At 38.9% G+C, this 12,493-nt stretch overlaps 1 protein-coding gene across 2 annotated transcripts in view; it reads right to left on the minus strand.

Moving 5' to 3' along the window:
• VPS41 (vacuolar protein sorting 41 homolog (S. cerevisiae)) overlaps positions 1-12,493 on the minus strand; it is a 97,166-nt gene that overhangs the window by 52,873 nt on the left and 31,800 nt on the right. Inside the window, exons 4-6 of one of the 2 annotated variants that reach the window (XM_010072683.1) lie at positions 9,825-9,899; positions 4,108-4,170; positions 2,856-2,921 (exon numbers count right to left, since the gene is read on the minus strand). In XM_010072683.1, the coding sequence (XP_010070985.1) occupies positions 2,856-2,921; positions 4,108-4,170; positions 9,825-9,899 (204 nt within the window). The remainder of the gene's footprint in view (positions 1-2,855; positions 2,922-4,107; positions 4,171-9,824; positions 9,900-12,493) is intronic. The other variant, XM_010072684.1, reaches the window with a different exon arrangement.

Genomic DNA, 12,493 nt, shown 5'->3' on the forward strand with positions numbered 1-12,493 from the left:
CATGCCTAGGTAAGCAAATTATAAACATATGCATGGTAGAGTTAAGCTTCCAATAATCTGCAATGATTTAAACAGCTACCCCAGGGAGCACTGCTCTTAAACCAGCTTTAGGTCAGGCTGAGCTTATAAGATGTGGCAAATCTCAGCATCACATAACAATTCACCCGAGTTCCAAACATCCACCTGCGCTGGGAACTGAGGATCTGCACCGCACATCCTTGAAGCACATCACTTAGCTTTTTTTCCCCTCTTTTTTTTTTTTTTCCTAAAAAGAAATTGTCGCTCACCTTGAACACTTGCAGAATGCTCTGCAGTGGTTCTTTGAACTGAAAAGTGTATTTTTTATATATTTTATATTGTTATGAAGAACTGTATATTTCTCAAAAAAATTAAGGAGGTGGATATTTACAGTTATAGCCCCCTCACCGCATTCATTAAGGAGCCTACAGAGGCAGATGCTTGGCTATAAAATTATTAAATTTAAGCAAATATTAGAGTGTTTTTTTGAGATGAGACTAAACAGCATGTTAAAGTCAGGGAGGCAAGTTCTTGCTTGCTGTGTGTATGTTTGGTCTGGCTCCTTTATTTTGTTTCACTGTGATACAAAATCAGCATGAAATTCCGGTAGGAAATCAAGAACATTTCTCATATTCTGAGACAACATTGTTCATAACGCAACTAGAGGGGCTTAAAGAAGTGACCAAATTTATTTCTGGGTCTTTTAATCTGATCAAATTATCTTAGCAAACTATTTATTTTAAAAAAAACCACAACATTTAAAATGCTAGTACACATTATGTCACCATCTCCCAGAACAACAAAAAACAAAAACAGACCCCACAACCCTGCGGGTAAAGGGTTCATACACTTCACACTATGCTTCCGAATGCAGCTCAGGCATGGAGCATAGTACGAGGGCCTTAAGCAAAGCTCTTCTCTTAAGCTTGATGCAAAATGAGGGCAGCCCTACCTCCATCCTCTCTGCTATCCCTGCCTTGGCGCGGGTGGGGAAGACAGGCAGCATGCATCCCACCACTGCCAGCTATCAGCTATGAAGTTGCAGTGTCCACGCCAGGGCTGAAAGCAGATAGGAGCCACAAGGAGGTCCGGTCCTGCTCCCCAAAGGATCTCACCCAACTACACACCCTCCAGACGCTGGGTGAGAGATGTGAGGTCTGCAGCCCAAGGTGGAATATTTCAGCATCCTTCTCCTTGCTCCTGAGGACCCAACTCCCCATTGCCTGCTGCCCCCATGCAGCTCTTTGGCTTTATGCTTAAGGAGAGGTGTAAATAAAAAGCAGGGATGTTTTTCTTTTCATAAAAAAAAAATATTTGATAAATAAGTAGGTGGAATTTAACCTTCTGAATTTTCACTGAGGATTTTGTTATTGCCTTTATACAAGCACACATGCTCCTTTTGGAGGAAAGGAGAAAAGGGGAAGGGGTGCTACTACAAGGGTAAGAGGTTTTATTTGTTGGTTTTATGTATCAATAAAATCAAATTACAGGTGCCGAGGGACATTTATTTCAATGCTAAATACCTTATGTTAAGATGTCAATTAAAGTTTTCCTGAAGAGGAAAGTTCCTCAGCAAAAAAAATGAATGCACTGAGTATACCATTCCCCAGAGGACAGAATATAAAACAACCTGTCAAGTAATCAAAGATAACCAAAGAGAATGTGTTAACTCCCTGATGTTTTTTTCTGTTAGGCATCAGGTGAATGCAAGCTCTTTTACCACCTGACGGAGCCCTGTTCTATTAATTCCCTGCTTCTCTCTTTCCATACCACTTTTATCAGCACTAAAAAGCTTCACAAACTGGTGGCTGACAAAGACATACACTGACTGTGCATTATTTTAAGGACAACATCAACTCCGACCAGCCAGCAAAAGCTGTCAAGCATAGATGCCACTTAAAAAGCAAAATAAACCACAGCTATGCTTTGAAACATATTGAACCGTTAATGAAAATTAAGTTGTATTCAGCACCAGAAGTCTGTATTTCTTACATGCTGGTAAGGAAAAGTCATGGCATTCGGTTTGATGCATCTATAAGTGAGGACTGTTCATCCTTAATTCATAAGAGAAGGCAACAGGAAAATTCCATGAATTCAAGAAACTTTTCCAAAACAAACTTCTCATATTTTGACTGAAAATATGCAATGTGATCCAAGATACTTGTAGGACCTGGAAACAGCTGTAATCTGGAAGTCAGAATTGCACCCTACACCAATACAACACCATAATGCACATTTAAAATAGCAACTGCCCCAAGCAGAAGACTTAACTACACAGATACAAGTACTTTAAAAAGTGGGAGCTCTACGCTACCAGGAGCTTCCCTGGATTACTTTAAAAATCAAACTAAAAAACCCACACCATGAACAAGAACTGATAAAGATACTTGGGTTTGTTTACTTTTAAAAAAAAACCCCACCAACAACAAAAATTACCCATAGGTAAATCAAAAGAAAAATCTCCAACACCAAGACCAACATACATTGTAAAAGATCAGTATTAAGGTCTGACTTCTGCCCCCACTGCAACTAATTAAAATGAATGGGGAAAATCTGACCTAGGAAATGTAAATGACATTTTTTCAGATTATGTAGACAGAAATATTTCTACCGTGAAGCTTAACTTATTGCAACATGTTTTTGACATTAAAAGTGCACTCTCCCCCCCACCGGAATTAGTCTTAATTAAGTAACAATGTCTTGGAATACAACGCATGAGGAGAAGGAAGAAGTAGAATTCTTCACTCCAGGTGTTAAAAATCATATACACAGCCTTCTGAGCTATTTTTTAAAGCTGTTTAAAGACAGACGAAGTTCATCACACTATGACTGCTTACCTTTTTTCCTCCTGTTACAAATTGCTTGAAGTGGGATCTCACAAAATGAGGATGAACAGCAACAATCTGAGTACGGAGTTGGGGGGAGAAGAAAAAAAAAGAGAGAGAGAGGATTGTGGCTTAAATAAGAATTTACAGGGAGCACCACATTGCTTCTTAAACTCAATAACTCAGCTGTACTACTTGATATTTGGCCAAGGGTTCTTTCTCTGAATTAGAGCCTAGTTGTTTCAGACATCTCAGTTGTTTTTTTTTTTCCTAGAAAAGAAGAAAATTCTCCATATTGTAGGACACGTGAAAAGTCATAAATCTGACATGGAGGGCCCCGTTACACCAAACAACAATTTTTTTGCGCAGTGGGCAGCAGAATTAGGACCAGCACAGGGCTGCTGTAAACAAGGGTTACTCCAAGTAAGTGTTACCCCAAGTAAATCTTGTTTGGGACCTACCTGGAGGGCACACACACCTTGGCCCTGCTGCAGGACAACCTCATGTACCACCAACGTACCTTAAACAGCATCTTTGCCTTACATGTTACATGTCAAGTGTAGGAGATTCAGCTACATGAGAAGTAAGGCACTACGAGCCAAGGGAGTTGCATCTGATGTGTGTGAAAACTTAACGTGAGTTTGTTCCTTCCCCCGCCCCTCCAACATGGAAGCTGCAACACGGAAGAACCTAAGCAGCAAAATGCAATCATTTGCCCACACCACACCTTTTTTAACAAGAAACATTTCTTGCAGGAGAAGAGTCAGATCTTCCCATACACCTACTAGAGGTCCTTCTTTAACAGCCGGGCAGCCACATGTCTCTCGAGTAGCGCTGAAGTTATCCCTTCAGACAGGGTATCTCAGCATCACCACCCACTGCCTTATCTCAAGATGTGTTTAACAGATATGAATCAGTTGCAAAATATTGACCTCACAGCTAGCAGAAACCTCAGAATTTATATCACAGATCTAGAAAGAAAGAAATGTGTTGAGACAGGTAACAGCTGAAACAGGACAATTTCTCTTTCACTTTGCCTTTTGTATTTGAAAAACTCAACAATACTTCTCACAAAACCACGATCAGCTTTCTTCCTGCCTAACCAGATCAAAAGCTTTTATATTGAGATAGATAACTATTTTCTAGTGACTTGAATAACGTTACAAGGAAGTGGTATTCCTCTCTCTAATTTAGATTCAATGTGACCTTTCTGTTATTAAAGACAACAACAACACAATTACTAAAGATTAAAACGAGCACTTACTTTAATAGGACAGTCAAACGTTTCATGAAACTCTTCTGCTGAATACAATCCAAACACCTGCACCTGAAGAAGCACATAAAAAACCAGAAATATTTACCTAATAACCACTTGACAATTAAAGGTCAATGTTAATCTCTAACATCTAGAAGATTAATTTTAATGTTGACGGGTACATCTTTTTTCCTAAAGGAAAAAAAGTCATATTTAACAATTCGGTGTTAGTTCAGACAACCTGGGCTTCTACTATGGCATATCTCTAAATATTTTCAGCAGTGTAAAAGTACTTATTTGAATCTTTTTCTTTTATTTTTTTTTGTTACAAACACAGCAAAAACCACAAGTTCTTTTCGCTTTAGGCTGATCAAATCTGTTTAACAGATACTGACCTAAGTAGGGTAAGAGCAACATAATAACATTCAGGGGAAGATAAATTAAAAACTCTTCCTTTCTGAGAAAGAACTGTAGGATTTTTTTTTTCCCCTCCAAGCAATACAGGGTTTACATAAGAAAAAAAAAATCTGTGACAATAAAGTAAAACTAGTCTAAAAACCGAGTCCCATACATTTCTTGGCATCCTCTCCTCCTCCCAAGTGCATTCAGTGCTATTTTGTTTTGTTCCATGACCACTGGAAATGTCTCTCTCTGGAGATTCCTCCCTTCTCATCTATGTTGATGTCTCAGTACATTTAAGAGTCAGCATTGAAGTTTTAACCATAGGCCATCAGAATATATATCAGAATTAATCCATCTGAAGAAGGCTTAACATTAAAAGCAAAACAAAACCAAAACAAACCAAAGAAGCATATTTCTACAGTCAACAGAATTAACAGATTTTTAAATGTTTTCTTCCCTTTACTTACAGAACAGGTACAGAGGTATCAAGTGTTAAGAAAGATTATTAGACTTAGATGCTATGACTACGGAATAGGGTTTCTTAAACTTTTTCTAAGTACAACCCTCTTTGAGGCTCATGTCTCTTCATCCAACACGCAACACTCCCTTCCTTAGTTCTCAGATGAGACAGGTGACAACTCAGTTCCTGCAGACCTTAGGAGTAAAATAGGGCTGAAGACTTACAGCCAGGAATTAGTAATTGATAATATAATTTAATAATAACTGGTTTGCTTTTTCATTATGATTTTAAGAGGTTTCCATGGCCTGCCAGAAGCTGTTGGAACAACATCACCTAGCAGGAATAGACACTGCTGGTGTGAGAAGGAAGAGAAAAGAGCATCCCGTGGAGCAATCAAAAGAAAACTATCTGACAGCAAATCTACTTTAGAAGGTTCTCAGATAGGTTTAGTCATTCATCCTTATTATCTGGGAAAGATAATCCCTTCAGTAACTCTGCTCTGCATGTTCAATAAGTTGGACACAAATATCTAAGAGATCTTTTAACCTTGTTTTTTTCTCTCTCCCCATCCCCATTATGATTCCTTCAGGAGGGAAACAAAAAAATAATAGTAACAAAAAAATTTAAAACCACTAGACAGAGATCTTCAGAACAAAGCCAGTAAATACCAGTAATGGGCCACAAAAAGTGAGGCTTAACGGCTCTAAAAAGATCAGTTCAGAGGACAAGAACCCCCAAAATTCCTGCAGAGACTCAAGGAGACAGTAAAAAAAAAAAAAAATCAGACTTCAACTACAAGAGGAATAAGCCATCCTCAGAGTGGCTCAAAGTTCAGCAATCTCAGTGAAGTTAAAAACACCACAAACCACCTCATCTCCCTTTCAAGCTTGTCTCCTGGATACATCTCCTAAGCAGCATTATCAGCTCTGCCCATTACTCATTAGCGAATACACTCCCTCTAACAACATGCTTTAAAAATACTGCTGCATGCACTGTGTAGAGCCGAGCTACCGCTCCAAAGGATTGGAAAATCAATATTTGGAGACAGCGAGATGCATTGTAAAGCTGTGATTATGTAAGCCAACCAAAGGGTTTTATTTGAGTTGGGCCTGGCTGTAAGCCTAGAAAACCTTCGGGCTGATGTCTAGAGGATTTTTGTTTCCTGGGTTTTTGTTTTCATCAGTTGGCACAGCATATCCAATGCAACAGACTAAACAAAATGAGAAAGAGAGCAAAGAAAGAATAAGACAGAGAGCTGAAAGGAGGAAGAAAAAGAATAGATGTGGTTAAAACACAACATTGCCAATTCCACGGAAGCAAAATCCTCAAAAATGACAAAACAGCCCTTTCAAATTAAAACTAATTAATCAAAATTAACATTAGCAACAATGCCTTCAACATTTTCATAATACTGAATCAAACATGGAAATATGATATTCCTTTAAGACTATGAAAACAAAATGGAGCCAGTTAACTAAAGAGGAAAAAACAACTCAGCATAAAATAGATGTTATGATGTTTACTCTAGGGAAACCATATAACAGTTTATTACTTCCTAATGTCTTTTATTCTTCAGAGGGAAAGTGATTCTTTTGATATTACAAACCTATATTGGATTTATCTATTTCTACTTTCCATTCCTACTCAGCTCATGATGTTTTTGGGCAGCTGGAAAAAGGATTTCATGATGAGAGTCCACTACATTTTGCTAGTCCTCTCTGATTTTAAATATCCAGAACCCACCAGTTCAGTGGATCCAAACTTAGCTGTTTCTTTGCTTCCACGTGTGGAAGAAGCAGCCAAACTTCAGTGATCAAAAGACAGGAAAACAAACATATTTTATCTCCAAGACACATTTCTTGAAAAATTATCAGTGTAACAAGTGATGAATATTCTTAACATAAAAGTTGTTGTAGGCACTAAACATGACACTAAAACATGGAAGCATCTGGATTTTCAATATAATTTCTATTTCTTCGTATAAAAATGTTACAAGCCAATAAGGGTGCAAATTATATTACTGTTACGTAATGACATAAGAGAGCTTTAGCAAAATTAGGAATTGGATCCAGGTTTTTCAGGACAGCATACAAGCAGGCAAAAAGCTAACCTAAAAAACCTCTATAATTCTGAACCTACAAGCCTGCCTCCCCTTCTATTTATTCCAGCACAAGAATTCTCCTCTTATACCCTAATATTTCCACACCCAGCCATTTTCCCCAGCCAGTAGCCAGACTACAGTGGCGGTGGCAGTTCCAATTTCTGTTCCTTTCCGTGCCAGTGGTGACCAGCTGCAGTGAGTCCATTGGCAAGGAAGATTTTCAAAGAAACAAGTGTGCAGTACAGAAAAGCCGCAAGTGGCTCCCAAAGCACTTTTCAGCCTTGCAGGACATACAGGTGCCAGGTTTTGACATCAAGTCTGGGTGCTACCCGAAAAGAAGGTCAGAGAATTGCACTGTGCTGCTATGCCTTCCCTCCCCACCCCAGTCAACGTAGCTAGTCCAAAATCTAGTTTGAGAGCAGGAAAAGAAAGAAAAAAGTAGTAAAATAAAATACATCAGACAGCAGGACAGATATGAAGAAGGGCATCATAAGGCCTTCCTTCAAGAAAACAAATGGTTGCCACCTCCTTCATATCGGATCCAGTTTGATATGGGAAAATGCACTCCCTGCCTAGTGAAAAATCTTTTGCAGTGGTCTAGAGAACGTATCCTCATGAATTGGTAGAAAACACTTTGCAACAGCCCAGCTGGCTCAAAATTCACAGGTCTTTTTATTATACCCCTTTTTTGGTTTAAAACTGATTTAAGAAAACTAAGCTGGTTTACTTTTTTCTTTTTTTTTAAAAGAAGAACTTGACTATTTTTACTTATTGTTCTGAGTTAATGACAACTTTGCAACCACTTGTACAAGTGCTTAACTTCTTACAATATGAACACCCCCACTGTGGTAAGGGAAGAGCTATATGGAGTGTAAAGTTACACTTTTGTTATGACCCAGAACCTACAAGTGCTACATTATCTGGCCAGGAATTTCTGGCATTTTCTTATACAGTAGCACAACACACAATTATGTGTTTTCACCCATTTTAGGGGTGGATACTTTCAGAGACACACCCTTCTGGGTCAAGTGGAAAGTCTAACTTCTAAAACACCCAGACCTTTCAAATCTCCAGATGAGCTTTTCAGTGTAGAATATGGTGAAGCATCAACGCTCCTGGGCTCTGTGAATGCAAATATGCGAAACTCCAGCCCTGCGTCAAAAACATTACCAGAATTAGCCCTGGCTTGAGGACCATAGTTTAGACTGCCTTGAATAGCACATCATAATGTCACCTACTGGGTCCACAATAGCTATTTCACTAAATGAAAACAGATTAATTATTTAAAGTATTGAGGTCTTTCCAAATACAGCCACAGCAGAGTAGGGATTACGGATTTTTGAACGTTTCTGAAATCAAACATATATATTTAATATTAATTTAACATATCAAAAATGTGCACGGCTTGTAGTCTCACTGCAACATACGTATTTCAAGTCAGTAATCCACAGTCACATCCCAGGAGACCTTTCAGCAAGTGCTTCCTTCCCCCCACCATTCAAAACACCCAAACCAACAATGCTAGCTCAACATTTTTATTACCTTGCACAATTACTGACCCTTCCCTTATCTTGCTTAGGCAATTAGGACACTCTCTGTGTTTCTCACAGGCTGTAAAATTCTACAACCCACTTTGATAGGCACTAGTATCCCAATTACTGTGTCAAGATACTGACATCAAGATATCTCTGAAAAACAAAAAGGCTTGGATACATAAACTGCTTGCTTGCCTTTTGAGGAAAAACCTTATTTGGAAGAAAAAAGAACAGTCTAAAGGGGTTGTTTCCCCATTTTGCCTACTGCAAGATCCAATTTTATTTTTAATTTATAGAACTTCTACTGAATGGGATACCAACCATTAGGATCACTGACATTCCTCCTCCTCCTATGTCTACTCTATAAGAAATGTTCCCCTCAGTAAGTCAGATAGATATTGAGAAATTATTTAACTTATTTTTAATGCACTGCATTTGTATACGAGCATTCTATTTAAAAAGAAGCTTAAATACATCCTGTGCATTAGAATTTTATCATTGCAAACCAACATTAGAAAAGACTGCCATCGACTTAAAAACAAAGAAAGACATTCTTTTAAGTGGAAAATCAATCACCAAAACCACTAAATGTCACAGCTCAACATTCCAGAGAAGCACTGATAATTGTTAGTTATACACTGCACAAATGATATATGTCCTCAGTCAAGGAAGTAGGTGCCAGTTTTTTAGGAAACTGTACATATATTGATTTTACATTTATTTAATGTGGCTGTTGTAAGACACTTTATTCTTCTGATAAACTATGATTGCTTATCAAAAGATTCTATAATTCAAGAGAAACATTCATAACCTGTGTGAAAATGAAAACCACCAGCCCACAGAAATCATGCCCACAAAATCCAATTTTGTGGATTTATAGCAGAAAGGCATTAAACTACTGTCTTGCAGGAACAGCAGAGTAGTCACTGAAGTATAACTGGCACAGCAGTAATGATTAAGGTGACATGTCCTCCTGCCACAGCTGTTAATCAGCTTAATACCAGTTACATTATTGACATTCTCGTAATTACTTTTCCTACGGCACATTTGTGCAAAATATATTTGACTTTAATTTTGAGTATTCAAAGGTGAGTTCAGTTCTCAAAATGGATGGTCAAAGCGGTGGTGCTAAATGCAGGAATTAATGCCACAGGTATCAGAATTATCTCAGGTGTAACACTGAGGACTACCTGCTACCTCACTAAATATAGAAATGGGTTGGTGGTACCTTGCCATCTTCTGAGCAAACACCCATGTGTTCTCCACTTTCATCCAGGCTGATCTGATTTATCTTCACTGGGCTCTAGAGAAAGAAAATAAAAGAAAGAAAGAAGACTTCTGAAGTTGACTTTAAAGACACATCACCAATCATGTGTTTTAACACACCCCACACTTCCTGAGATTAATGTGTTAACGGTTATGTAATGTTTAGTTGCATGAATGAAAAAACCCCACGGAATAGGTATTTCTATGACAATGCCAAAAGACAGCCTTCTTTCCAGCCTTTTTCTTAACCCAGAAGTTTGACATTTTTTTGCAGTTACGTGCCTCAGGGCTCTGGAGCTCTCGTGAGGTGCCAGGCTCCCAGACCTCGAGCATCGGTGCCTGCACACCACAGTTAAGAACCTCTCCTGCTACCAAAACTCAGCAGAAAACATGCTGACCATACAGGCAACAAGGCAACTGAAAATTCTTCTGGTTCGGTCTGAAGGTAATGCTGGCAATTATTTCTTCCTTCAAATTCCTTCTCTTGCTTTCATTTTTGCCTCTAGAGTGTTCTCAGAAGCAAGTACTAGAAGGTATTGAAGTGCAACATAGGTGTACTCATTCCGAGATGAATACGGAGAAAAACCTGAAGACTGCCCCAATTAAATAAATTTTCTTTTCCCTATCCAGATATACTTTTGGTTCTAATCTTACAAGGTTATACGGCATCTGTTACTCTTTACTTTAGCTTAAACATCTATCCTTAAGTACTGAGGAATAGCTTATAACATCATTTGGGTGATGCAATGCATACCTTCATGTGTATAAAACCCCATCCAATTATATTCAAGTACCAAGAACCTTCTTACGTACCACGATCCTGATTTCACCCTCTGTACCACATACCTCATCATTTCAAGCATCATTGAAGAATCTTCACCCAAGCAAGTCTCTCTTACACATTTAAGAACAACTTTTCTTACTCTCATAAAATTTTGAACAGATTAAACCACAAAATAGATCACTTCTGTGGTCCTGAGCATGATAAAAGAAAAATCCATCATATGCTTGTGTGAAAAGAAAGTGTCATCGGAACAGTGCTATAGTCGTGGGGTCACATTAGATGTCACACAATGTGCCTGAATTATCACAGGTCCTTATATGCACTATGGCAGTTGGAATCACATAAAAAGTACATCATAAAAAGTAACACACTATCCAGATGGACTATCTACAGGAGATAAACTGAGGTCTTCTCACAGCCTTTGGAAAGCTTTTCCCCATAATCTTTCATGCACAAAATTTCCAATTCAGGGAAATGAAGTTTTCCTCTCTTCCACCTTGACAAGAATACATGCCCAAATCACATTTCATTTTCTGGAAGTTTTTCTAATCAAGGTTGAACAACCAAGCCCTGCACTGCTACAGATGCCTGATGAGTTGGGAAAAGGATGCTGCCAGCCCTTCTGCTTTCCCACTTCTTGCGTGCAGGAGACATCACTCTTCGTCTCAACTTTGTGTCACCGTAAAATGCTACATAGAAATTCACAATCACTGCCTATCAAAGTGGTCGTTCCGCTGTGCATTGTCTGCCAAAAAGTGCACTGCCAAGGAAGAATTCAGATAACTTTCCTTGACTTCTGTGCTCCAGAAGTATTGCCCACATCCTTGCAATAGCCTGATTTGCCAATGCTACATACACAGCTGGCTAATTCCAGGACTGGAGGATGTCAAGTGAGGCAGAGGCAAGCAACGTCAGCCGTCAGTCTCACTTTCTAGAAGCTTCATAAAAGTTGGTAGCACACACTTTTATTCCTGCCTTACCTTGAGAATGCCTTTCTAAACCTCTGTTTCGCTCATCAAGGCGCAAGAGAAGATTTTGTCTCTGTCTAGGGTAACAACAACAAAAAAATGCCAGCACATCTCTACCATTTCCTCTACAATGAGAAACAACTCTGGCCCCCTGAAAGGACAAGCACAGAAAGTTCAACAGAGTTCATCATGGAAGTGGCAGGGTTTTTTGTTCTGGGCTTCATCTAACTTGCTATTACCACCACAACTTTCTCACAAAGGTTCTTCTCTTCTTTTATTAGTCTGCAACTGGAAAGGCAAAAAGTCCATCTTGAATAGCCCCACCTTGACACAGGGTCATATGCTAAGGTACAGTATTCAGTTGGCCACATTCTTCTCACCTCTCCAGCACCTACACCTGCCATCAGGGCTGACATGACAGAAACAGCAAATCTAGCAGCACTCCTGTGTGATGTGCCTTCTCGGAGATACTCTACTGCAACAAAGCCCAAGACAAAAAAAAAAAAAAAAAAAAAAAAAAAAAAAAAGCAGGACACACCACAAGAGTCGACAGCTTAATCCTACTCTCTGTCCTATTCCCATTTTGCTGCCAAATGGCTTTGAAAAGGTTTGACACTGAAAAAAAAGTTCAGGAAGTAGGCAAGGTAGACTATGTAAGTTATCTTCACAGAAGAGTTAAAGACAGGGAGTAGGGTGATGGAATTTATCTGTCATGCTATGGTTTGAAAGCCATGTGGCATCCTTTGGAGATTCAAGGTGTGATTGCACTCAGGTAACCCAACAGTGCCTAGCGAGGGAAAACCTCTCCTTACATACACGCAGAACATTGTCGGTAGTGGAAAAGGTGATTCTGCAGTATTTGCATTTTCCCTAATCATG

Source organism: Pterocles gutturalis, unplaced genomic scaffold, assembly GCF_000699245.1.
Source record: "Pterocles gutturalis isolate BGI_N339 unplaced genomic scaffold, ASM69924v1 scaffold21347, whole genome shotgun sequence".
NCBI lineage: Eukaryota > Metazoa > Chordata > Aves > Pterocliformes > Pteroclidae > Pterocles > Pterocles gutturalis.